Raw genomic sequence first — 26179 nt, 5'->3', positions numbered from 1 at the left:
AACAGTTGTCAATGGAATGTGATTTGGTGTCTGGAGCTACCGGAAAAAAACTAAAATTTTTATGTGGAGAGCCGCAAGGAATTTGCATCCAACAGCAGAAAATTTATAGAAGAGGAAAGTCTTACAAGATCCATTTTGCCCAAGATGTAAAATGAAGGCTGAAAATGTTAGGCATGCTGTAATGGACTGCAAAGTAGCTTAAGAGATGTGGAAGTTGACCCCTTTTAAAGAAAATTTGCAGTTTCTTGGTAATCAAGATTTACTAGACATGATGCATGAGATAGCAAGAAGGAGAAGCAAAGAGGAGTTGAAGATGATAATTGCACAATGTTGGACAGCATGGCATGAAAGAAATCAGTTTGTTTTTTAGAGCAAAGTTCAAGACCCCAATTTTTTGGTTGCAAAAGCTGAAGCTACAGTGGCGGCTTATGAGAGAGTCAAAATGTCAAAAATGAAAACAGCAGTAAAAGCATCCTTAGAGGAATTTTCAAGAGTGCAAAATTTGACCCAAAGATATTTTAAGGTGAATGTAGATGCAGCTATTAACAGAGATGCACACAAAGGAGGGTTGGGAGTGATGATTAGAGATGGAAACAAAAATATTGTGGCAGCAGCAATCAAGCAGACTTTGTTTTACTGGAGATGTGGCACTGGTGGAAGCTGCAGCAGTAAAATGGGGTATTCAAGTGGCCATTGATGCAGGTTCGACCCCTTTAACCATTGAAACGGATTGTAAAGATGTGGTTGACCTTGTGTTGCAAAAGAAAAGCAGCAATACTGAAATTTGCTGGATCATAGAAGAAATCCAAAGCGAAATGCAAAGAGAAGGAAATTTGCTCAAAATACGTACAGCATATTCCAAGAGATAGCAATGTAATTGCTCATGCTCTAGCCAAAATAGCAGTAGCTAGTGATGACACTTGTATTTGGCGGGACCACTTTCCCCCTCAAATTATGTCTGTAATCACCATTTGATTTAATGAAAGTTGTTCTTTTCAAAAAAAAAAAAACTGAGTTGGTTTAGATTTTTATATTCAGAAAAAAACTAAAAAATTAACTTATTTAATTAAGTAAAAATTATTTAAAAAATCTAATTAAGTTATAAAAATAAATACTTTAAATTAATTTAAGTTATTTTTATGTGATTAAATTAAAAAAAAAACACCTTCTAATTATTAATAATTAAAAATGATATGTAGTTTTTTTAAAAAATAAATAAAGAAAATAAAAACTAATTAGTTGGATTGATATACATAAAAAATTATAATTCACATGAATTTATAAACTAATCCAGATTTTTTATCAGAAAGGTAAATCCGATAAAATTTGAATTGATTTGAACTGGATCGATTGTTTGATTGGAACTTGAACACCCGTTCTTTAATCTGTACTGATTAGTTGACCGTATGCATCATGTTGTTCGATTGAAAGAAATCAGTAGAAGAAGAGGAGCTTGATTGGATTGAACAAAATACACGCATGATGGCTGATGCGACTACCGCGTTTCCTGAGGTGTTTCTTTCTTCTTTGACAAATCTTATTTTGCATTTCTTTTCATATATAAAATGTTTAGTTGTGTTGAATTTTTTAAACCTGTTTTACAGATTAGTCAAGCCATTGTAAATAGTCTACTCATTATCTTTGAAGGATCTTAGCATTAAAATTGATTGCTAGAATAATGAATTTTTAAGATTATCGTGAAGAAAATGGATTGTGAGGGGAAAGCAAGGTTTAGGTGTCCGAATCCGAACAGCTAGGATATGAATGCATTTGACCCGATCAGACCCAATTATGTCCATTAGGATTACTTGGATTATTTGGGTTTGTTCCATTGTAATGAAACTTTGCCGTCCATGACCTCACAGTTGAATTATATCAGCTCTGATATTTGATAATAGAATTATTTGTGTGTGAGAGAGAGAGAGAGAGAGAGAGATAGAATATGAGATTTCCCATGATTATGCAAAGACTTCAATTCTCTCATGTTTTGAAATACCGTCAGTCATGGTGTTCTACGCGTATCAATACTTGGATGTATCATAGGTATTCATTAAGGTATCATTTCTATTCTAATTCTGTTTATTTATTTCACTCTTTGTGGGCTTGAGAGAGGATGAAAGTAGACTACTACTGCACCTTTCTTTGCAACAACTTGACACTCTTAGATGGAATTTGACTAGTCAAGATGAGGTTTGGATTATTTACAAGTTCACTTGTGTTATACATTTGAATTTGTATTAGCCAGAGATAATTAAATCCTGAAGGAACCCCCAACAGATAGCCTGATTGTTTGGCCTCAAGCATTAAAAGCAAAAGGTCAAGGGTTCAAGTTCACTGGGAATACATTTAATTTGAGGGCAACTTAAAAAAAACAAAAGGAAGAAAGTTAACCAATATATTGTTCCAGAATGCAATGTAAGGGTCTCTATTGCAATTCATGAGTCTAATCAAAAGAACACCATTTTTGTTTCCAGCTGTCAAAAGGTGTATTAGTCTTTGAATATAAATCAAGTAAACTGAGTAATGCATGAAATGTATGAAAGGAAAGGGCAGGTGGCATTGCTGCATATTTATAATAAAGATTTTTGTAAACATCATTTCTTTATGCCAAATCCTGCTCCTCCTTGTATCTCTTATTGACAAAGTTTGTAATATCTTGATGGGAACATACTAATGATAATGATGGCATCTTTGGTGAACTTGTAGATACTTCTTTACCTTGTCTAGTCGTTACTTCATCATTTGGTACTGCTCTAAGCACTTTTTTTCTTTTTGATTTTTTGTTATCTAGGTTTCTACAGGGCATTATGTTTGACTGGTAAAAGTGAGGAGTACTATATTATCTGGATGGATCTCGTTAAAATGAGTCGTTATGCTTAGTAATTGGACTTCTTTTGTACTGTAAACCATTGGAAGCAGAACCAAGAATGACACTGGTATACAAACAGAAAATGTAACTCAGCAACTGGTGGAAAAGAAACCAATCGAAGAATTTTGGGAAAAAAACAAAGACTAGAATCCAGCTTAGGCTGTTTAGATTCCATGCATATATTATTTTTTCTGATCTGACTATGTAAAGTTTTGGTTATGTGATGCACATGATAGTTCAACTCTTTTCATTCTTAGAGATGTAGAAAATTAGTTGCATACTTCATCAAGCATTTTATTTGAAATACTATTGTTCGATGGTGAATGTTTGTTCTCTTTTCTTTACTGTGATTCATTGTGCTAAATATGTCTTATGCTTCTAATTCAGAAATTATTTCTCATTTTTGTTAGTGAATGTTGCTTGTAGGACTACTGCTTTGCATCATGGTTTGATACACTTTCTCCTATGTGATTTCTAATTTTTCTTATATTAATTTTTGTTTGTCCTGTGTAAAGGTGGAGCATACTTTCTGTTACTTCTTAATACGACACCCATCGCTTTCTTGGAGCCCTGGTTACAATAAGTTTTTTTTAATTCAGATTACTTTTGCTGCTGGTAAGCGTGGAGTTTTATACTTTATATGTGGGGTCTCTGTGGAAAAAGAATGTCTGCTTCTTTTTAGAGGCTTAAGAAGGTAGGTGGTCAGGGTATAATTTTTATTTACACATACATTTTTCGTTGGTTTTGCAGTGTGAGAACTCATATAAAGAAATAATACAACTGCTTGCAGTAACTACAAAACGAGGACAACCTAGTTGTTCTTATTTGCTTATCCTCCTCTCTCTAATTGTTCCACATTTAGAATTACGTCCTGTATTTATGTCCCCCTTTTTTTACGTTGACTTACAGTTTTTCATAACTGACAATATGATATGATTTGCTACTACCAAATGTTTCATTCTAATTAAATCTGTTTGTTTTGCAATATTCAATGTGGTGAGCTTCTAGTACAGAATTTGCAAAGACATTGTATGATGATCTTGATAAGATATCTAATTTATCTACTTAAATTTATTTAATTATATGAGCTTAGCTCAGATCATCTCGATATGTTCATTAATAGTTCAAACTTGAGGTTGATTTAGGTCTCATTTAGTTACGAAGTATAAAACTGAACACTATAGAGTTAACTTGATAATATGAGGATATTAGTTTATATAGCATGTCTACATATAATATGACTAGCATGTTGTATACTATTAAACTTTTTATAAATGCACAAAAAAAATGATGATGATGATGATGGTGTTGTTATTGTTGTCAGGTCAATTGGGGTCCATCCAGTGGATGATTTAACTCCCAACTTACTTTGAAGATTGTGGATTAAAATCTGTACCCAAATCAGTGGCTCATCGATACACCGCTTCTGTCTATGAATTTGTTCAAAAGACATGCCTTATGCCTACATTCATGAATTCACCAAGCCTTCCATTGCTGGACAAATTTGACATTTTAAAGGTCCATGCACCAGTTTGCGGCAGGAGCTCAGCAAATATCTTCCAATAGAAGTAGCAACACTGAGGGCTGAAGCACAAGCAATCGGGCACGACTCTACTAGTGCCAGTGTTGTCAAAAAAAATTGTTAGGGAATGTGAGTTAATGGAGTTTGATAAGATCATCATCTGTGGAGGCTGAAGCCTTTCCAATAAAAAATGGTAAAATTTACGGATCACCAACTCAAAGTCTAGTTGTTTGTTGATTTTATTGGTAGAAATCCTTAAATACTCTTTCTTCCTTCTGTTTTGTCAAACTGTACATTTCTGAATGCAGAATCGGAAACTGAAGTAATGGATGTGGATGAGCTCGAAAAGGAGTTATTCAGCTAAAGTACAGACAATTTGACTACTACACCACTGTGTTAAAGATTGCGGGACCAGAGCATTTACCAATTGGCTTTTATTATTTCGGTGAATACATGGATGATCCTGTAACAATTGGACATCCTGCTGCATTGCAAAAGCTCTTTGCATACTCTTGACATTTTCTTGTTCTACTCTGTTGATATTATGGGACAACTGTCACTGAACTTGCAATCTAGACAGTTAAGAATGTTGGGCGAGTGGTGCTACAACAAAGATTTAAGTCCTTTCCACATGTTAGCAGCCAAGGTATGATCAACGAGCTATTCATCACTAGTTCCTGCCACAAATCAGATTTTAAACTAATTCTTTGAATTGAACTACAGATATGAAGGACGGATTTGATGAGAGATTGGAGTATGAACTTCATGGTCAAAGGGACACTTACCATGTGATGTAGATGGACTTATGGCCTTCGAGCTTTTGAAGAGAAATTCATCCTATTCCATGGCTCTGATGTGCAAGCACTTTGCAAATAGCAGTTCTTTACCTGAGTTTCCACTTTTTAGGTAATTTTACTTTTTCTAAATAATTTTAAATTATAAATGTGTTAAGATGATTTCAGTGTGGGTTGTTCAAAAGCTAACACTAGCATGTTTTCTCCCATTGTAATTTGTAATCAGATAACTGGGCTAGGAATTTGAAATAATTAGAAGAATTGCCAGGAGTCGAGTTTCCTGAACTGTCTACTCGCGATGGTTATTAAAACAAAACCCTCTTTACTTGGATAATTGAAGAAGGGTCAGTGATGATGGAGTTAATGTTAGGAATTAATGGAATTAATACAAAAGTCAAGGCTAATGACGATTGAGATGTACTGCGGGGTCAAACATCACTACTCAGATAAGAATGCGTGATGAATGTGACCCAGGTCCAAGGAATGATTGTTAAATGATTTTTATGGTTTTCAAATCAATAATTGAAGGCCCTTACTGTCCTTAAAATATTTTCTGCCATCGTTATCGAATTTCGTTTTCTGAAAATCGTTTTGCAATTATTAAATACTTTAAAGCTCTCCCATCACGAAATCCACAATCACAATCAATACACATGAACAAATCAAAATTCATGCCACGCATTTATTTATTTATTTTTTTTTTTTATGGGAAATGATTTCATTGCCAAAAAAAAGCCAAACAATTACACTAACACATCTCTTTTGGAACCTCCTCAATTCACACCCGAGATTCCGTAGTAGCTAAAGCCATTTTCGCTAAACTATAAGCCACTAACTTACAGGATCAGCCACTAAATTACAGGATCAAACCACCGTATATTGATTATAAATTTTTATTTTATTTATAATTTTCGAAAGATTAGAATTTAGATGGCAGATAAATGGAACCAATGAGCTCAAAGCCTCAACAACAACCCCCCACGCCAATATGTGATTTAAAGTCATGGTTGAGATGCTGTGCGATTGCCGTTATGGTGGTAAGGGTTGGAACCTGATCGGACCGGTCTTGGAGCGGGGACAGCGGCCCGGCTGCTGCTCTCAGTGCGACTTTTGTGGTGGAGAAAAGTGTCAGGATCTGACTGGACCGGTCTTCCACCAGAAGCGGCGGTCCAGTTGCCGCTGCCGCTGTTCTCCTATCAATTCCCAAAAGCACAGATAAATAAATAAAATAAACAAAGAGAAAAATATAACTAAAAATTTAAAGAAGAAAAAAAATTAAAAAAAGAAGTCGCCAATCATATATAACAAAAGCTGCAAGTTCAAAGCGAGGAACGAGTGAATTAGTTAGTTACCTCTGCGATGTTCCCAACAAAACCAGAAGAGTTGGTTAGAGCAGCGAAAATAAGACATAAAACAAGCGCAAAGGTTACGCCAGCGTTTTTGTTTGCCGAGGCCATTTCAGTAAAATAGGAAAAAGAAAACAATGCCAGTGCGTCTTGTGGGGTAACAGCAGGTCTGTCTCTGGGCCAATCCCTGCTCTGCAGCTTATAAAGGAGGAATAATAATAAATATAATGAAAAAGTGATGACAGCGTATCTGTTAAATCGGATAAGAAAGAAGAACTCCTTACCTTACAATCCAGAAGCATGTTTAAAACAGAAGTATTTTTAAAGAGAATATTTCTCCAAGACCTAAAAAAGAACAGGCAAAGCAAAGCACCGCTAATTGAGGCTTGAACTTTAATCAAAGCAAGATTACTTTGGATAATTAGTGCTCTCAAAGTCTTGATTGAAAGCAAGGTATTTTTCTAATTCTGGTTTCCTAGACAGTAAGATTTGTAGTAATTCGTCGGCGATGGATAAAAAGCCAAAAATGAAATACGAGGAGAGGGATAAAAAGACAAAAAGGAGAAACGATGTTTGCTGTGCATTCAACCACTCTAGTAATAATCTACTCCAGCCGTGTTGGAGATACTACAAGTGGAGACCATGGTTTGTACGGTTAGGTCAACAGCTGATGCTTCTCATCTTTGGATCGTACGGTCCAAACCTGGTCATAATATGGTTTACCTGGGGTCCGCCAGCTCCTGGCCCACGTCACACGTACGCTTCATATGTTGGTGCGGATAAGGTAATAATTACCTTTTTAAAAGCGGCGATCCTCTAACTGGGATACTACATGTCGGAAGAGCCTCTAACAAGTTGCTGGTGCCAGAAAATAAATAATGCAGAACTTGTGCACCAAGGCTGATCTGCCGTATACCGACAATTTAAAAGTCAGGAAAATGATAATAGATGAATTCACACGAGCTAAATGACAAAATTATGCCTCGCTTTCTGCAAAACGCCTTTTTCTTAATTTTTAATATCTTCAATACCGAAAACAACGGTTAACGAACTCGTCATGGACAATTGCAACGACCAACGGTTCATCTAACTCAAAAATCAAAAAAGGAAGTTATCCACCGACATAAATCTTCTTTTTCTTTTTTTTTACAACAATCCAGAAGTTTACTAGGTGAATCACTACTCCACTCTCATTAAACACCATTAGGATAGTTAGGATATTTAACGGAATATTTATCAAATGATTATTTTACTCATAAAATTTAAAATGATTATTTTATCCAAGTTAAAAATAAGATTTTTAGTTATAAAAAAATGTTAAAATAATAAATAATTATCAAATAAAAATCTTTAAAATAATATTAAATAATTAGATAATAGAAGTTGCATATAAAAATAAATAATTATCAAACAAAAAATCTTATAAATAAATAATAAATAAATAAATTAGATAACAAATGTTAAGAAGCATCCTAAAATACCTCCTTCTTTCCCACCTAAATCGTTTGCAGCTGCTGTTGCGGGCTCTCCACTAAACTTATTAGCCTTAATCAATTTCCTAAATTCATGATTGGACAAAACATTTTTTTTTTCAGAAAACAAGTTAAAAGCTTAAGTAGATTTACGTACAAAAGATAAGAAAATGAACATATTGCATTTGCTTGAGTCTTCATAAGCAAAGCTAGAATATCACTGGCAAAGCTTCTAGAAAGGCGAGTCAACATCTAATTCGAGGAAGTGTTGAAGAGCTGTTCGATAAGCTTCTTATCCCTTCTCTCCATCGCCATGTCCCACATATCATTAGCAATGTGCTTCAAGCGTCCGTGAGCGGCTTTGTGGATGTGATACTGCGCATTTCTTGCAATTGCTAACTGATGGTTGTCGAAGCCAACAAAAATAAATTCCTACTCTAAATAAATTGTGTATAGTGATTGAGCAGGGTCGTATCCACAGAGATCGGTAATTAATTAAATCCTTTTGAAACGTAAAACGTAAAATAGAGGAATTGTTGACAATAATAAAAATCAAATTAAAATAACAAGAATGCAAATTAAATTTGTAATTCAAATTGGAGAAAACTCTGGTTGAAGGAATTAACTCAGCTTGATTCAACTACTGATCATTGATTCAAATATAGATTATTATTACTCATGAATAGACCGGTTATAGCTACTGAGACCCTCTAATAGCCAATCTCTCCTTAACTAGTCGATAACCAAGGTACGACCGTTGGTTATTTCCCTAATCAATAGACAACTCTAGATACGATCATAGAATTTAATCAATTGACAGCCTGAAAAACCAGAGAGACCCAAATCCTAATCAACACATATGATGATTCATTTAAATTAGATTGTTTATTCTCACAACACAACTCTCTGCTATGTTATTTGTCACAAACATTAAATTCTTCATACGATGAATCCTTTAATTGACAATAGATTAAGTTGATAATAAAATAGTGGCCAATTACCTAATTAACAAACATAATCATGAAAATAATTCAGAGAATAAACAAATACCCAAAAAGTAATAAAACAATTAAAGCACAAGAAAGATCTCACAATAGTGATGAATCAAAGCTTCATTAACCTTCAACCAGAAAAATGGGTTTAGTTCCTCATAGAGAGAAGAGAAAAATTAGATCTAGGGTTTCTTTTTCTCCAATCCCTCAATCCCCCCTTTTTCACAATAGATTCCTCTCTTAAATACTCTCTCTCTCTTCTCTTTTAGAATTCTATTTAAAATAAAATACTAATATCTGAAATATTAAATTCGTAATTACAAAAATAACCAAAAATACAAAACACGTTAAACTAAAAACTGCAGGTCCGTAGTTGACAGCACGCGCCCACGCCTTATCAACAAAGTTCTTCTGACGCTCAGAAATTTCTCCAAGAGAACAATCCTCCTTAAACATCATCTTTTAGCTCAATTTTATCATCAATCAATAGAATTGCACCTACAAAAGTAAAACACAAGTAAAACATTATTATTAAGTGCAAAACATCGATATTAAGGGAAGTAAACAATGCAAAACTAGTGCATAAATTGCACTCTAACAAATTCCCCCACACCAAGATGATGCTTGTCCTCAAGCATATAACTCAAGATTAATCCCAAATCTCCACTCAATTCTCATCTCAACTCATCCAAAAATAATTTTAAGTAAGCATACCTCAAGAAATTAAGTCGATCAACATTCGAGAGACAAGGATTTTAAAGCATAGAATCTCATAAGATAGAATAAGAACATTCAACCACCAAGAAGATCCATTCAAAATTCAAGTGCAACAAGATGTAATAGCCCTCTCAATAACTTCACTCCATGCACTCAAAGTGTTTAAGGTGTCATTTATCCACTCAAATCAAATCAAAGAATGCTATTACCATAAGCTTGCTCATAAATCACATCTCAATCCACAAAACATGAATAAAATGCAAAAATCTAAGGGTCTTAAAAGGGTTGTAATGGGGTTAAATGAGTTAAATGAAAAAGAAAGGTTTACGAAAGAAAAAGAGATCAAAATGAGAAGAATGAACTCATTGCATGAACTTATGATATCAAAATGCTTATTTCTACTCAAGTCACCAAGAATGTAAACATTTTTTTGTTTTTTCGATTTTTTTTCGATTTTTTTTCTTTTCTTTTTCGATTTTTTTTTTCATTTTTTTTGTTTGTTTTTTTTTTTCGAATTGAATTCAAGCATAATGCTTGTTGATCTAATTGAGAAACTTTAATACAAGGTAGAAAAAGCAACAAAATATATCCATACAATGAGTCCAAAAATCTCCTTAAATTGAGGCTCAAAAAGAAGAAAAATGGTTAAGTAGACGGAGAGAATTAGATGGGTAATGGTTAAGGCTCAAACAAAGGTAGCAAATAAAGGTCTTCGAGTAAAGAAAAAGGAAAATGCGAGAATAGAAAAATGGTAAATGATTTGCCCTTATCATTTTAATGCATAAAATCCCGTAATGTGGCTTCAACATGCATAATAAAGCAAGTTCTAGAATAAACAAACTAGGATTGATATTCACATAACAAAAATAATTAGAGCAAAGTGGTTGCTCATAGGCTCAAATCCTCACAAAGTTGGTAAATTTGCCATCAAATCATGTACACTCTTCAAATGAATCAATCATCAATAGTGGTGTAGAATGAGATGAAGGTATGAATGAGATATAAAAGGAAAGGTAAAAATGATAATAAGCGAGAAAGATGTATGTAGTAAAAAAAAATGAAAGATAAAATGTGAGTGATGAAAGAGTATGATAGGAAAAAAAATAGATGTAAATAATTTGAGATAGATGGGAAAAAAAAGTAGTGAGAAAGAAAAGAAAAGATAAAATAATAATATATAAAGCATACTAACTCCAAAATCATTTAAGGATGAGTAGAGTGAAAATAAATGAGTAGAGTGAAAATACTACTTCCAGACATCAATAATGCAAAAATCCCTCCCCCACACCAAGAACTTACATTGTCCCCAATGTAAGATAATCAAAGCTCACATAAAAATTAAAGCGTAAGGATAAAAGTTTAAGGGCAAAAAGAAACTTCCCTGAATTGTGAGCTTTGATCCACATAACGTCTATGGGCTTGGCGGAAATGGTGGGGTAAATCCCACACTCTCGAAGTATGCGGCCAAATTCTGCTCCATTTTGTTCAACTTGTGCTCCATTTTCTCTAACTGAATGCTCAAAGGTGGTGCGGATGTAGAAGGAATAGTTGGCGGGGCAACAGTGTCATCGTCAAACTCGTCATCAGAGGTAGCATCACTCCTAGCATAAAGCTTCTTCGGAAGTTGAGTGGGTCCTGGTTCAGTAAACTGAAATCTCCCCTCCTTGAATTCGACCACACCTGTTCTTTCAAACACAGACATATCCAAAAATTCCTTTTTGCAAGCAGGATGCAAATCATTATTGTCAGGATCAAGCACACATAGGTTTATAGCTAACAGAGTAATGTATGGACCAAGAAATAAAGTCCTATACCGTTTAAGCACACTTTGAAATTGATCCGCTAACCAAAAACATAAATTAGGCCTCACATCATTTAACATGCACCAGATAAAATAAAATTCAGTTTTAGAGAAAATTCCTGAGTGATCTTTCTTGCCTAAAAAATTATATGCTAAGAATCGATGCACACATTTCAAAACACGATCACGTAAGAAAGAACTCTTTGATTTACTCGGGTCATAGGCATTGTGATCAACAGATAAATTAAGCCAAAGACCATAAGGCTCAAAATTTTCGCTAAAGTCACAAGTTCCTAAATATTCATCACTAGTAGAATAATCATCATCAATGAATCCTAAAGCTAGGTTAAAATCCGTGATAGAGTGTGAAAAATTTCGTCCCATTAACCTAAACTTAATGACATCCGGGGTATGCAAAGTAAAATCATTCGGCATAGTGAATTGAAAAGTAGCATAAAACTCCCTAATCAACTCAATATAACCCAAGCAATCAACATCAACAAACTTACGCAACCCAATCTTATCTATCAAAGAATCAAAATTATCTTTAACATTTAATTTTTCAAGAGTCGGGTAATGAATATACTTAGCTGGAAGTATTTTGCGCGTGGAAATATCTTTGTACCTCTCTTTCTCTTGTTGAGTCGCGAATGCGAGGCACCCTCCGAGATTGGATTCCGCAAGTGGCAAAACACTCATGCCTTTTCCATGCTTCGATCTTTGTCTCACGGCTTGGCGTGAATATGAAATTATGTTCCATGGAACCGTAGTGGGAGCGGCAATCTTAGATTTCTTTGCGACGGGTGTCTTTTTCGACGACTTGGAAGTAGATGCTTTCCTCTTCAGCATTGTTACAATAATTGCACTCACGGATTTCGATTTACCCGGCTGGAATACAGGGCGTAGGCTGGTTGTGTTGCGCTTGCTGCTCGGCTGGAGCTTATTGCGCGAGTTGGGGCTGGTTGTGCGCGCTGCTGAGGCTTGCTTTGCGGGTGCTGGTTCGTTGCTGTGTTGCGCGCGTGGGGCTGTTGCGCGCTAGAGCCAGTTCGCGTTGCGGGTCAGCGTTGCGGATCTGTTGCGCTGCGCGCGCGGGACTGATGTGCTGCGCTGAGGCTGATTCGCACTGCTGCTGGTTGCGGTGCGCGATGCTGTGCGCGGCGACTGGGGCTGATTCGCGCTGCGCGCGCGGGCTGGGGCTTACGTTGCGCGCTGCGCTGCTGGGGATGCTGGAGCTTGCTGCTGGTTCTGGGCGTACTCGTCTGCTGCTGCTGGTTGCGCGGCTGCTTTCGCTGGTGGGACTTCGTTGCGCGCTGCTGGGCTGCGAGACACGGGATGCTGGTTCTGCGCTCACGGGATGGTGCGTTTTCCGGCGGGCTGGTTTGCTGCTAGTGTGCTGCAAGCGGCTGGAGAAGAAAACAAGTTCTGGAAAATTATGGATTTTGTGAACAGTGATTTTTTATTTTTGGTTTTTTTTTTTTTTTTTTTTTTTTAGTGATGAATCACTTTGAGACACTAAAAATTTCAGAAGTACTTTTCTAATAAGTACGTGGGCACGCCTTATAAAAAATTTTCTTCTGACCAAAATAAGCAAACACATTAAATTTCAGAAGTACTTTTCTATTAAGTACGTGCGCACGCCTTAAAACTATGTTACTTTAAAAATTACAGAAGTACTTATTAGCTAAGACGTGGGCATGCCTTATCAAAAATTTTCTTCTGACCAAAATAAGCAAAATTTTTTTTTTTGAATCAAAATTAAAAGAAGATATAACAAAAACCAAAATAAACAAATCATTTGGGTTGCCTCCCAAAAAAGCGCCTTTGTTTTATGTCTTTGGCTAGACACATTTATGCATCAATCTCCATAATTGAGACTCTCGAGAGCCACATCCTCCACAATATTCACCGAAAAACCTTCATAAAAAGGTTTTAAGCGATGACCATTAACCTTAAAAACTTTGTCAGAGGTCGGACTCCGAATCTCAACTGCACCATGAGGAAAAACATTAGTAACAATAAAAGGTCCAACCCAGCAAGATCGTAATTTACCCGGAAAAAGTTTAAGCTTAAAATGAAAAAGAAGAACTTTTTGACCAACAGAGAACTCCTTTCTCAAAATCATTCTATCATGAAATGTCTTCGTTTTTTCCTTGTAACAAACTTCCTGCACTATAGGGTTAATAACATCCACAGAAAATACCGAATGTTCCTCACTAGGATATTTCATGGCATCATTCATATTGAATTCTATAACCTCTCCATCAAACTCCATAGTGAGAGTCCCTTTATGTATATCCATTTTAGTCCTAGCAGTCTTAAGAAAATGTCTTCCTAGCAAAATTGGGACAGAATTAGAGGAGTTATCATCTTCCATATCAAGTACATAAAAATCAGTAGGAAAAACCAACTCATTAACTTGTACTAAGACATCTTCTAATACCCCATCAGGATATGCATTAGACCTATCAGCTAGTTGAATTATCACGCCAGTTTCTTTTAATGGACCAACATTCAAAGATGAATAAATGGAACGAGGCATGACATTAATAGAAGCTCCTAGATCTAACATAGCCTTTTCAACTCTAACACTACCAATTTTACAAGGGATAGTAAACATACCTGGATCCTTGCACTTAGGAGGTAGTTTCTTTTGGAAAACTGCTGAAACATTCTCCCCCCTATGAACTTTTTCATCTCCTCTTAATTTTCTCTTAGAGGTGCATAGTTCCTTAAGGACTTTAGCATATCGAGGTATTTGTTTTATAGCATCTAATAAAGGAATATTTACCTCAACCTTGCGAAATGTCTCAAGGATGTCTTTCTCTTGTTCCTCCTTCTTGGATTTTGCAAACCGGCTTGGAAAAGGAGGAGGTATCACAATAGGTAGGGGTTTCGCTCTGGTGGGTTGCGCATCTTGAGATTTAGGCATCAATTCATTCTTCTCAAGCTCATCCTCTACATGCTTTGTCACTTTCTTACTAGGCTCTTGCAACTCCGTCCCACTTCTAACGATGACAGCACTAACGTTTTGCTTTGGATTCACCTCAGATTGTGAAGGCAATCTCCCTAATACTTGAGACTCCAGACGGCTCACTGTAGTCGCCAATTGACTCATTTGGTTCTCCAAGTTCTGAATGCTTATTGTAGTTGCCTGCTGAAATTGTTGAGTGTTAGTTGCAAGTGATTTAACAATTTCTTCAAGAGATATACCTGACTTAGAGTTTGATTGTGGAGGTGTTGGTTGTCTTGGTGGATACTGTTGTGGGAATCCTGACGGCCTAACTCCATAGCTGAAGTTGGGATGATCCTTCCATCTCGGATTGTATGTTTGTGCATAAGGATCATACCTCCTCTGAGGCATGCCTGGAAATCCTCCAACTGCATTAGCTTGTTCAATGGGTTCTTCTTGAAGTGTAGGACACATATCAGTTGAATGACCCATATTGTAACAAATACCACAAGTCTTCACATGTTGCACATTACCTACAACATACTTTTCCACAAGAGAAGTAAGTTTATCTAAACGTTGCTTAACAGAAGAAATATTTCCCTCATTCACCTTCCTTAAAATGGGATCTTGCCTGCTGCCAAATTGTTGTGCGTTGGCAGCCATATTTGATATCAACTCCCTTGCTTGAGTAGGGGTCTTGTTCACCAACACGCCTCCACTAGCAGCATCTATCATACTCCTATCCATCAATGACAGTCCTTCGTAAAAATATTGAATAAGAAGTTGATCAGAAATCTGATGCTGAGGACAACTGGCACACAATTGTTTGAATCGCTCCCAATACTCATACAAAGTCTCCCCAGGAAGTTGTCTGATCCCACAAATGTCTTTTCTGATGTTAGCAGCTCTTGAAGCAGGAAAGTACTTCTCGAGGAACTGCTTCTTCAAATCATTCCACGTTGTAATCGATCCAGGAGGCAAGTAATACAACCAATCTTTAGCTAGCCCATCTACAGAGAACGGAAAAGCACGCAGCTTAATCTGCTCTTCAGTCACGCCTTGTGGTCTCATACTTGAGCACACAACATGAAACTCCTTAAGATGTTTATGAGGATCTTCACCTGCAAAACCATGAAACTTGGGTAATAAATGAATAAGACCAGACTTTAATTCAAAATTTACCTCCAAATCTACATATTGAATGCAGAGTGGTTGCTGATTCAAGTCTGGTTCAGCTAACTCTCTAAGAGTTCTTTCTACGGGTGCAGGTCTATCCATCACTTGTTCTTCCGAATCGCTAGATAATTCAACTAAATTAGGCACCGTATCTGTTTCAAAAAGCAAAGGCGACGAGGATCGTTGCTTAGCTCGCTTAGTCTGCTGTCTCAGCTGGCGAGCTGTCTTCTCAATTTCAGGATCAAACGAAAGTGTACCTGTACGAGAAGAACGAACCATACACCAAGTAAAACGTAAAAAGGATTAAATAAATGACACCAATCCCCGGCAACGGCGCCAAAATTTGATGGTTGTCGAAGCCAACAAAAATAAATTCCTACTCTAAATAAATTGTGTATAGTGATTGAGCAGGGTCGTGTCCACAGAGATCGGTAATTAATTAAATCCTTTTGAAACGTAAAACGTAAAATAAGGGAATTGTTGACAATAATAAAAATCAAATTAAAATAACAAGAATGCAAATTAAAGTTGTAATTCAAATTGGAGAAAGCTCTGGTTGAAGGAATTAACTCAGTTTGATTCGACTACTGATCATTGATTCAAATATAGATTATTATTACTCATGAATAGACCGGTTATAGCTACTGAGACCCTCTAATAGCCAATCTCTCCTTAACTAGTCGATAACCAAGGTACGACCGTTGGTTATTTCCCTAATCAATAGACAACCCTAGATACGATCATAGAATTTAATCAATTGACAGCCTGAAAAATCAGAGAGACCCAAATCCTAATCAACACATATGATGATTCATTTAAATTAGATTGTTTATTCTCACAACACAACTCTCTGCTATGTTATTTGTCACAAACATTAAATTCTTCATACGATGAATCCTTTAATTGACAATAGATTAAGTTGATAATAAAATAGTGGCCAATTACCTAATTAACAAACATAATCATGAAAATAATACAGAGAATAAACAAATACCCAAAAAGTAATAAAACAATTAAAGCACAAGAAATATCTCACAGTAGTGATGAATCAAAGCTTCATTAACCTTCAACCAGAAAAATGGGTTTAGTTCCTCATAGAGAGAAGAGAAAAATTAGATCTAGGGTTTCTTTTTCTCCAATCCCTCAATCCCCCCTTTTTCACAATAGATTCCTCTCTTAAATACTCTCTCTCTCTTCTCTTTTAGAATTCTATTTAAAATAAAATACTAATATCTGAAATATTAAATTCGTAATTACAAAAATAACCAAAAATACAAAACACGTTAAACTAAAAACTGCAGGTCCGCAGTTGACAGCACGCGCCCACGCCTTATCAACAAAGTTCTTCTGACGCTCAGAAATTTCTCCAAGAGAACAATCCTCCTTAAACATCATCTTTTAGCTCAATTTTATCATCAATCAATAGAATTGCACCTACAAAAGTAAAACACAAGTAAAACATTATTATTAAGTACAAAACATCGATATTAAGAGAAGTAAACAATGCAAAACTAGTGCATAAATTGCACTCTAACACTAACATTGTTACTATGATGCCCAATGGAAATAATCCTTCAAATATTATCCTCGAAATGATTTGAGTTCTTGAAATTTTGATTTGAGTATGTTTTTCTTTTTTGGGTTCAATCTGTGTATTAAGGGTACCACCAACGCACCAAAAATTGGTGTTCGTTCTTGCAAGAGGAATACGTCATCGTTTTAGTGTGTTTGGTTCAAATGACAAATTTAGCCTTCTGATGTCAGCAATATTCTAACGAGGTCATGACGGAAGTGGAACAATGATAACTTTGTAAACTTCATGTAAATTGCTGCAAAAAAAAAAAAGAAGAAGATTTGTGTATTTTTTATAAAATGTGAAAAATTAAGTGGTCAGTGAATAATTTTCTAATAATTTTTTCATTCTCATCCTTCCCTAATCTTACACATCTTAACCTAAGCTTCAATATGCTATTTGGTATCATTACCCCTCAAATCGATAACCTCCCCAAACTTTTGTATCTTGATCCAGGTGGCAATCAATCATCTACGATAATACCACCAGAAATTGGCCATCTAAATCAGTTAAGAATACTTTACTTTGATGTGAATCAGTTACGTGCCTCAATTCCACCAGAAATAGGTCACTTAAATCTAAGTATGAAACTAGTTACTCTAACACAAGTTTTCTTCAAATCCGAACTTAACGAATCAACTTGGCTCTAAATTCAATTTGATTCATTTATTAATTTTATTTATAACAATCCAAATGAACCAGATCAAATATTCATTTATTAAATTGCTCAAATCTAAATTGTGATATTTCGATTCGATTAATTAATAGATTGAATTCGAATTATCAAAAATTCAACTCATTAATCTATTTGAGAACACAATTAAAACATTTCCACCACATGCGACTATGTGAGTGAAGTTTTATCCTCAAATCTCTTTTTTCTATTTTTTTAAAGGCTTAAAATTTAAGATCATAGATAGTGATTAGAAAAATATATATAAACTGCTTATTTCTTAATATATTGTTTTTTACACAAAAATGATTGAATAGAATTTAGGGATGGCAATAGGGTGGGGTGGGGTGGGGTGGGGTGAGGGTGGGGAGGCCTACCACATTCCCCACCCGGTTAGAAATTTTTACCTTCATTCCCCACCTCGTTCCCCAATAAATTTAGTGGGGTGGAGATGGGGAATCCTCATGTGGGGAATGATTTTCCCATCCTCACCCCATTCCTCATTTATCTATTTTATATTAGGTATAAACACATGATTTCAGTAAATTAAAAATTAGAGACTTAAAATAAAATCATCACCATATTATAAAGTATTTAAATTCTTTTAAAAAAATCTAAAAGTTTGAAATAATATCTTAAAATGATATTAAAAGAGCGTAGCATCTTAAAAGAGAAAAGAAAATATAATAATGTTTCAGAGTTGAAAAATATTGTAGGGTTTTCTTTCATTTATATCATGTTTGTATTGCATAAAAATTAAAAAAATTATTAATTGACATTATAATTGATAAAATTAAAATTATTAAATAATAATTAAAAATATATTTATATATAATGAGGATTGAGGTGGGGAGTGCAAAACTCAACCCCACCCCATTAAGAATTTGAAAACTATTTTCCTCTCACTCCCCACCCCATTCTTCAAAAATTATTTAAAATTTTTTTTATTTACAATGAAGCTCCATAAGACCCCAAACCCGTGAAGAATTTTACCGTCCCTAATAGAATTCCTCAAACCTTGAAATGCTCGCACTCCTTGCAGCTGACGCAGTTGCTACATGGGCCCCACTGGGCTGGCGCTGGGCCCCTACACCGACCATCCTCTCAACTCTGAAGCCGTCGAGACCATTGTAAATTTTTCTGTCAAATAAAGAGAAGAAAATGCCACTTGACAACCGCCCAAAAAAGTTCAATCTAGCGATATCTAAAATATAGGGGAAAATGCCACTTGTAAATTATGCAAGGTACGCCGACCGAAAGCAAATGAAATGGAGGTGGGCCCAAGTCGCCACACTCCACTTTCATTAAGGGACCTAATTTACATAATTTATGAGGTAGCCATCTCCATTAAATATATGGTTCGGCTATCTTAGAGTAGATTTAAGATAGCGTAATTTTTAAAATTATTAGATGTATGTTGTTACAATTATTTCAGATTCAACTACAAACATTTAATAATTTTAGAATTTGTTTTATGTTGGAGTTGCTCCAACGTAGCATTTGTCTAAATATATAAAATAAATTTATCAAATATTGATATATGTCTTTATTAATAATTTCGTCAAATGATATTATAGCAATAGTAGTTTCAATAATAATAAGAGCCATATCTTTTTCTTTTTTTTTACATGTAATAACCTGATAAATGACGACAATACTGGTTGCATGAAAAAACACATCATATCTTTATAATTTATTTTTATTATTATTCACCTATTCCATTACGAATTTGTACAATACAACCTCATTTATAGCCATATATATTCTTTTGAGTTCTCTCACATGAATGATAACTAGTCGATTGTCCGTGCGGCGCAGCTCTTTTTGACATGCTTTTGTAAAATTGCTTCTATAACAAGAAAGAATGAATATTATCTGAGATAAAATTATTGACTCCATATAAGCATGCTTAGCCAGCCACTAGACAGAAAAACAAAGTGAAAATAAATTTAATTACGGCGAAAATGTTTTGACCACTTTGCACTGGTCTAGTATGCACCCACCAAAAGAATCAAAGCAATTTGTTTTAAAAATAAAAAATTCTTAATATGAAATTATTAAGTGACAAGTGACGCATTTATTATTTTTAAATTTCAGCTGTTCGGCATAACGATTAAAACCTTCCAGAATGTACTGTAGACTGTAGAGTATAGCTTACTATAAATATATATAGAAACAATAATAGTACATTTGACCAGGGTTTTTGTAACTCACATTTATTACAACTTACAATCAGACTTTTCGTAATGAATATAAATAACAAAATAATAAGATTAAATAGATCAGTGAATAAATTTTACTTGATTATAACTTACATTTCTAATTTGCTACTTATTTTATCTCTATTTTCCTTACAGTTTTTCTTCAAGGCAAACAATTCTTTCTTTTAGGTTCATTGATCCATAAAACAAATTGTTTGCTTTGAAGAAAAACTGTAAGGAAAATAGAGATAAAATAAGTAGGAAATTACCAGAAAAGACTGAATCGCTTTGTTGTGTCGGTCCCGCCGCGTAATCTTCAAAAATGGACTATCCTCGCCACGAGCAGTAGAAGGCCTTAAGAATTCGCATAGCAACGAAAAATCCCCATATACATATATGTATATGTATATGTATATATATATAAATGTTCCAATTCGAAATTTTAAAGTGCGAGAACGTCTGAGAAAACGCATAAACCGTGTAGTTTAAACGATTTAAATTTTAAACTTCTAAAACTCCATGGTTTTAAAATTTTCCTGAACTTCTCCTGCATTTTAAGATTCCGAACCAAAAATTATTATATGGCAATTTAGAGAACCAAATCTTGATGGTTTCAGATATCATCTGACATCACTGGATTACATTGGATTTATACCCTAGAAGTCTGTAAGGATGGGGCTCCAGATCCGAACTGTATTACAAAGATACATTAATTTATAGGTAGACTGTAACCACTCTCTCTTTTGAAGAAAAAAATTTTAGTTCATTGCTCCTAAAAATTGGACTCCTCAAAATGTGTTGGTGTGTGAATTGATATTGTTCTGTTTTGGATTCTAAATAGCCCTGATCCAGGCCCATTTCACTTCACCATGTTTGTTCCAGCGGTTGACCATAAAAGACTTATTCCTCGGCTGTATATAGGTATCCAGAATACAATGATCATTCTTTCTATTCTGTTAATTTTCACCCATAGCATGGCCTCTGATTCTTCTAAAGAAACATTTGCTCTTCTAAAATGGAAAAGAAGTCTTCAAAACAAAAATATCTCTTTGTTGTCATCATGGACACTTCATCCTGATAATGCAAGCAATGTTCCTTCACACTAAAAAACTGAAATTAGCCATTGTGGTTGGGTTGGAATTTCTTGCAACCAAGCTGGACGAGTCATCAACATTGGCCTCAGCTCTATGGGTTTAAATCTTCAAGAATTTGCATTCTCATCTTTTCCTCAACTTGTCCATCTTAACTTTAGCTTCAATTTATTCTTTGGTATCATCCCTCCTTAAATCGGCAATCTCTCCAAGCTTCAAAATCTTAATCTAGGCAGTAATCAATTATCTGGGGTAATACCACCAAAAATTGGTCGTCTAAATCAGTTGAGGACACTTTACATTGATGTGAATTAGTTGCATGGCTTAATTCCACAAGAAATAGGTCAGTTAAGTCTTATTAATATGCTTGTCTTGTGTCATAATAATTTGTATGGTTCTATTCCTTCTTCTCTGGACAACCTAAACAATTTGGCTAATTTTTATCTTATAATAATTCCCTTTTTGACTCCATTCCTTTAGTTTTGGGAAATTTAAAATCTCTTTCCACTCTGGACTTGAGCTAAAATCAACTCAGCAGCTTAAACCTATTTGTTTTAGGTAACTTAAGCAACTTGGATATATTGTATCTTTATTCGAATTCATTTTTTGGTTCTATTATTTTGATTATATGAAACTTAAAGTCTTTTCTCCAACTAGACTTGAGTGAAAATCAACTTACTGGCCAATCCCCCTTACTCTTGGTAACTTAAGCAGCTTGATAGTGATGTCTTTATTTAATAATTCACTTTCTGGTTCTACCCCTCCCATTGTAGGAAATTTAAAGTCTCTTTCAATACTAGGGCTGCACATAAATCAACTCAATGGTTTTATTCCTCATTCAATTGGTGATCTTAGTTCTTTAAGAACTTTATACCTTTACAGCAATGCGCTTTATAGTTTTGTTCTTGAGTAAATCGGATACTTGAAGTCTCTTTCTAAGTTAGAGCTATGCACAAATCACCTTAATGGGCTTATTCCTCATCAATTGGTAATCTAACTGAGTTGGTTTTGGTAAACATGTGTGAAAATCATTTTTTTGGTCAAATCCCTAAAAGTTTGAGAAATTTGACAAGCCTAGATTGAGTACGTTTTAACCAAAACAATCTCTTTAGAAAAGTGTATAAAGCTTTCGATCATCATCCAAACCTAACTTTCCTAGATCTCAGCCAAAACAATTTTTATGGAGAAATCTTGTTTAATTGGAGAAACTTTCCAAACTTAGGCACTTTCCTTGTTTCCATGAATAATATTTTTGGAACATACCTCTTGAGATTGGAGACTCATCCAAATTATAAATTCTTGACCTTTCTTTGAATCATATTGTTGGTGAAATTCCAGTGCAATTGGGGAAGTTATTTTCTCTAAACAAACTAATTCTAAATTTTAATCAACTATCCGGAGGCATGCCTCTTGAACTTGGCTCACTAGCTGAAATACCTCGATTTGTCCGCAAACAAACTCAAGAGCTCGATTCCAAAAAGCATAGGCAACTTGTTGAAGCTATGCTACTTGAATTTGAGCAATAATCAATTCAGCCATAAAATTCTAATTAAATTGGAAAAGCTGATTCATCTTTTAGAGTCAGATATGAGTTATAACTTTCTTGGCGAAGAGATGCCGTTCCAAATTTGCAATATGAAAATCTTGGAGAAGTTGAACCTATGTCACAATAATTATGTTTGTTCGAAGAGAAAAATAATTATGTTTGTTAAATCTTTTTTAATTAAAGGCATGAGTCGAATTCTCTCTATAATATTGGATATTAGAACTGCTACGATTATTGATTGAGAAAACGAACAATTATATTCACAATTACCATCCCGTATCTGATGAAATTGAAAATAGCCGGAGGCTTTAGATAACGAACGGAACAATAATAATATTCCCAAGGCAGTATTATGGCCTACTCTCTTTAAAATATTTGTTAATTCACTAATTAATATACCATATTAAAAGATGATCTATCTGATAATTAAGTAACCACTACTCTACAAAATTATTCAATTTTACAGAATCAAATATTAGGCACATTGCTGCTCTGTTTTTTTTTTCATATGTTAAATGTTAAATTATTAAAACTTTATTTAAAAAACATTTTGAAAGCCCAGGCCTGCCCGGTCCATCCCGTCCAAAATTGGACAAGCTTATAGAGGCCGCACCACAGGAAGATTGCCTTTTTGTGGCATTGGAAAAACGCTGTAAAAAGATTTTTGCAGCATTTTTGAAAACGTTGCAATGAAGCATGCTGTAAAAGATCGTAATGAGACCATATTATGCGGATTCATAAATAAAAGAAGCACAACTACAGAATAGTTATATTTCAAATAGCATCTTTATCTAAAAGGTGTACACATTAGGCATGAGCTTGAACGCCTATCATGATGACTAATCTGCCATAACATTGATCAAAATCTGTAACTTATCTACTTTTCCCCTGCAATGCACAGATTTAAGTTCATTCTCACATCATGTAAGCATGATCACTTACAAAAAATGAATGGAAAAAGAGTTTCCTTTTGATTTTGATGGTGTAGTCTGAGTAAGCAAAGAAAACAAATTGACAGAAGACAAACTTTTCAAGCATGCCATATAAACCTATGAAAATGTCCATTTTGTTATCGCGTTTAGAAAACCAAAGAAAATGTAGTAAACGAACTTTACATTTTTTTAAATCCAAGTGGCAATTATTTCGTCCGTGCACGAGTAACTGACAGAAAAACATACGAAATCCCATCAGGGACAACAGAGACCATCTCCACGAAGAGCTTTCCATAATTTACTTGCTACACCAGTATCACTTCTCATTTCAATTTTGGTACTCACTGGAAGTTGGTCACTGAATAACAAGCCAGAATGAATTAAATATATAACAAACCAAAATCAGATCACAAAACAAATATCTCATGCACAGATCACATTTTTTGTGCTGTAATATACGGAGGCACATTTAAGTTTAATCTTATATCTTCCACAAGTGAGAACCGTTGGACATATGCAATATCTTGTCACGGACATATTAAAACTCCAACTTACAGCTGGATGGAAATTAAGAAGACAGGGATAGCGGTCAATTGGGCTCAGAGTTCCATATGTAATCACAACTGACTAGAACCGGTCAAAAAAAAAAGTACAGGCTTAGTAATGAGTGAAGCATCATGGCATAAACTCCAAACATTAAATAATTAAAGCTTGTGAAACATCGATAACAGGCTACCGATAATTTTGCATCAGCAAGTGGAAGATGAAAACTCCTTTTCCCTAGCGAAAACATTGATATTGCATCAACAATAATTTCAAAATGATCTAAAGAATGGGCGATTGCATTACAAGATTTTAGGATATATTAAACTTTAATATTGTAGAGATCCTTAATCTTATCTTGAGTCCCTGAAATAACCCAATAAACCTCATTCTTGCTGCCCTTCCTGTTGTAAATTAAATCAGCCACCATTTGAAAACCAGTTTCAATAATTAATGAAGCTAGACCTGCATTTTGGCCACCTGTAATCCCCAGCTTGCAGCTTCTGCTTCTGCTTATGCTACATCCCCATAAACTTTGAGGTCTTGATAGCAGCAGCCATGACATTTTCAGTTGAACCCCTGATCAATACTCGCAGGCCTGACATTTGTTTTTCACTATTTATGGCAGCATCAACATTCACTTTGAACCAGTTTTGTGGTGGGGATTGCGACACTTTGGGTTTCTTCTTCTCCTTAGGGTCTCTAAGAATCAATCCTGTAACTTTAATTCTCTGATAAGCCTCCATCAATGATTCTGCCTTTACCACGGACATCTGCGGATCCAGCGGCTTAGCTTCAAACAAGCACTTGTTCCTTGCTTTCAAAATAATCCAGCAAATTATCGCCATCAATTCAAATTCTGTTCTGCTCATCTTCTCTGCTAAATCTTGAAAAAACAGTAAACATGTCTGGACCTGCCAATCCTCTAAATCCCTTAGCAAATGTAGTGAGTCTCCAGGTTTTTGGGGCTGCCTTACATTCCATCAAAGCATGAAATGTATTCTCAAACTTGGCTCATAAGTTTTGTTCAATGAAGATCCTAAGATTTTGATTTGTGGGAGTTTTAGGTTTGTTTTCTTATCTGATGTTTATTTATACTTTTAAAGCTTTTGGTTTTAGAATTGGAAAATTCAAAAGCCGATCTATTCAAATAATCCATCACTATAAAAATAAAGACCAAAAAAAGAAAGAAAAAAAAGAGAGTACCTACTGCTATTGCACCAATCATGTTGTTTGCAGAATGGTTTGAGAATATTTATAGCTATATCCCTCCCCATCTCCCCCAATATTGAAACAAAATATCTCTTAAATTTTTATATTAAGATCAGAATGCACAACTAAATCAGTATTTGAAAATATTGTATTCCATTATTTAAAAAGAATTGCCGATAGCCCGATACCATTATTTTTAGTTCTTCCTACACTCGTCTCCATCGGCATATTGGTCCACTCATCTCAAAATTCTCAACCAATCCTTGTTAAATGAATAGAAAAATTGTTGTACAACATTTATTTTATTTAAATCTTTAATTTGGGTTTTAAATATATTTGATTTGCAAACTGAGGGAAAAAATATATAAACACAATTAATGTAATTGATGAATATATTAAATAAAAATTAAAGGTTTCAAAATTATTAAATGAATTGAAGCCTAGGTTAAGATGCATGAGATGAGCAAACTTCAATCTATACCAAGCAATGCGTTTTAATTAAAAAAAGTGTGCCAGCCGGCGGATGCGATGATTCCTGGCGGTGACGCGTTGCGACAGATTGACAACGGAGATGGCTGCTGCTGGCGGTGCTATGGTTTTTCTAATACTTCATTTGATATTTCATCCAAAATAATTAGCAGCAGTAGTGTTGAAACGAGAAGGTGAAAAACTATAATCATCCTATTGCAGTCGTGTATCCCCATTGGAAAGTTCAGTTCAGTATACACAACTGCAGACTCCAAACTAACACGTGGCATCACACAGGGGA

General features: G+C 34.9%; 1 protein-coding gene, 1 long non-coding RNA gene and 1 other non-coding gene across 7 annotated transcripts; 2 read left to right on the top strand and 1 right to left on the bottom strand.

Moving 5' to 3' along the window:
* The first annotated feature begins 1172 nt into the window (after nucleotides 1–1172).
* Nucleotides 1173–5734, top strand: LOC102619083 (uncharacterized). 5 transcript variants are annotated; one of them, XR_372503.4, is made up of 7 exons: nucleotides 1182–1512; nucleotides 2792–2818; nucleotides 3385–3563; nucleotides 4194–4584; nucleotides 4700–5037; nucleotides 5115–5297; nucleotides 5412–5734. It is a non-coding gene; the product is annotated as an uncharacterized LOC102619083 (long non-coding RNA). The 5 variants fall into 5 exon arrangements; XR_372504.4 differs by having other exon boundaries at nucleotides 2792–2824; XR_003062858.2 differs by having other exon boundaries at nucleotides 1173–1512; nucleotides 2792–3563.
* A 97-nt stretch (nucleotides 5735–5831) lies between these two features.
* On the bottom strand, nucleotides 5832–7259 carry LOC112496324 (uncharacterized). The gene is made up of 3 exons (XM_025093651.2): nucleotides 6816–7259; nucleotides 6538–6723; nucleotides 5832–6378 (listed from the first exon to the last, which is right to left on the bottom strand). The coding sequence occupies exons 1-3, from the start codon at nucleotides 6831–6833 to the stop codon at nucleotides 6187–6189; spliced, it is 396 nt and encodes a 131-aa protein (XP_024949419.1). The 5' UTR covers nucleotides 6834–7259; the 3' UTR covers nucleotides 5832–6186.
* A 7997-nt stretch (nucleotides 7260–15256) lies between these two features.
* LOC112496669 (small nucleolar RNA R71) lies at nucleotides 15257–15363 on the top strand. The gene has a single exon (XR_003063193.2). It is a non-coding gene; the product is annotated as a small nucleolar RNA R71 (small nucleolar RNA).
* Nucleotides 15364–26179: the final 10816 nt, after the last annotated feature.

The sequence above is a fragment of the Citrus sinensis genome, chromosome 2 (genome assembly GCF_022201045.2).
Source record: "Citrus sinensis cultivar Valencia sweet orange chromosome 2, DVS_A1.0, whole genome shotgun sequence".
Classification (NCBI taxonomy): domain Eukaryota; kingdom Viridiplantae; phylum Streptophyta; class Magnoliopsida; order Sapindales; family Rutaceae; genus Citrus; species Citrus sinensis.
The sequence above is the reverse complement of the archived record's forward strand: the minus strand, read 5'-3'. Positions and strand labels throughout refer to the sequence as shown.

Excerpts from the sequence above, each read along its gene's own strand:
- LOC112496324 (XM_025093651.2), bottom strand. Across the intron at positions 6,379-6,537 it reads TTGTTGGGAACATCGCAGAG|GAGAACAGCGGCAGCGGCAA; the intron begins GTAACTAACTAA and ends GGGAATTGATAG.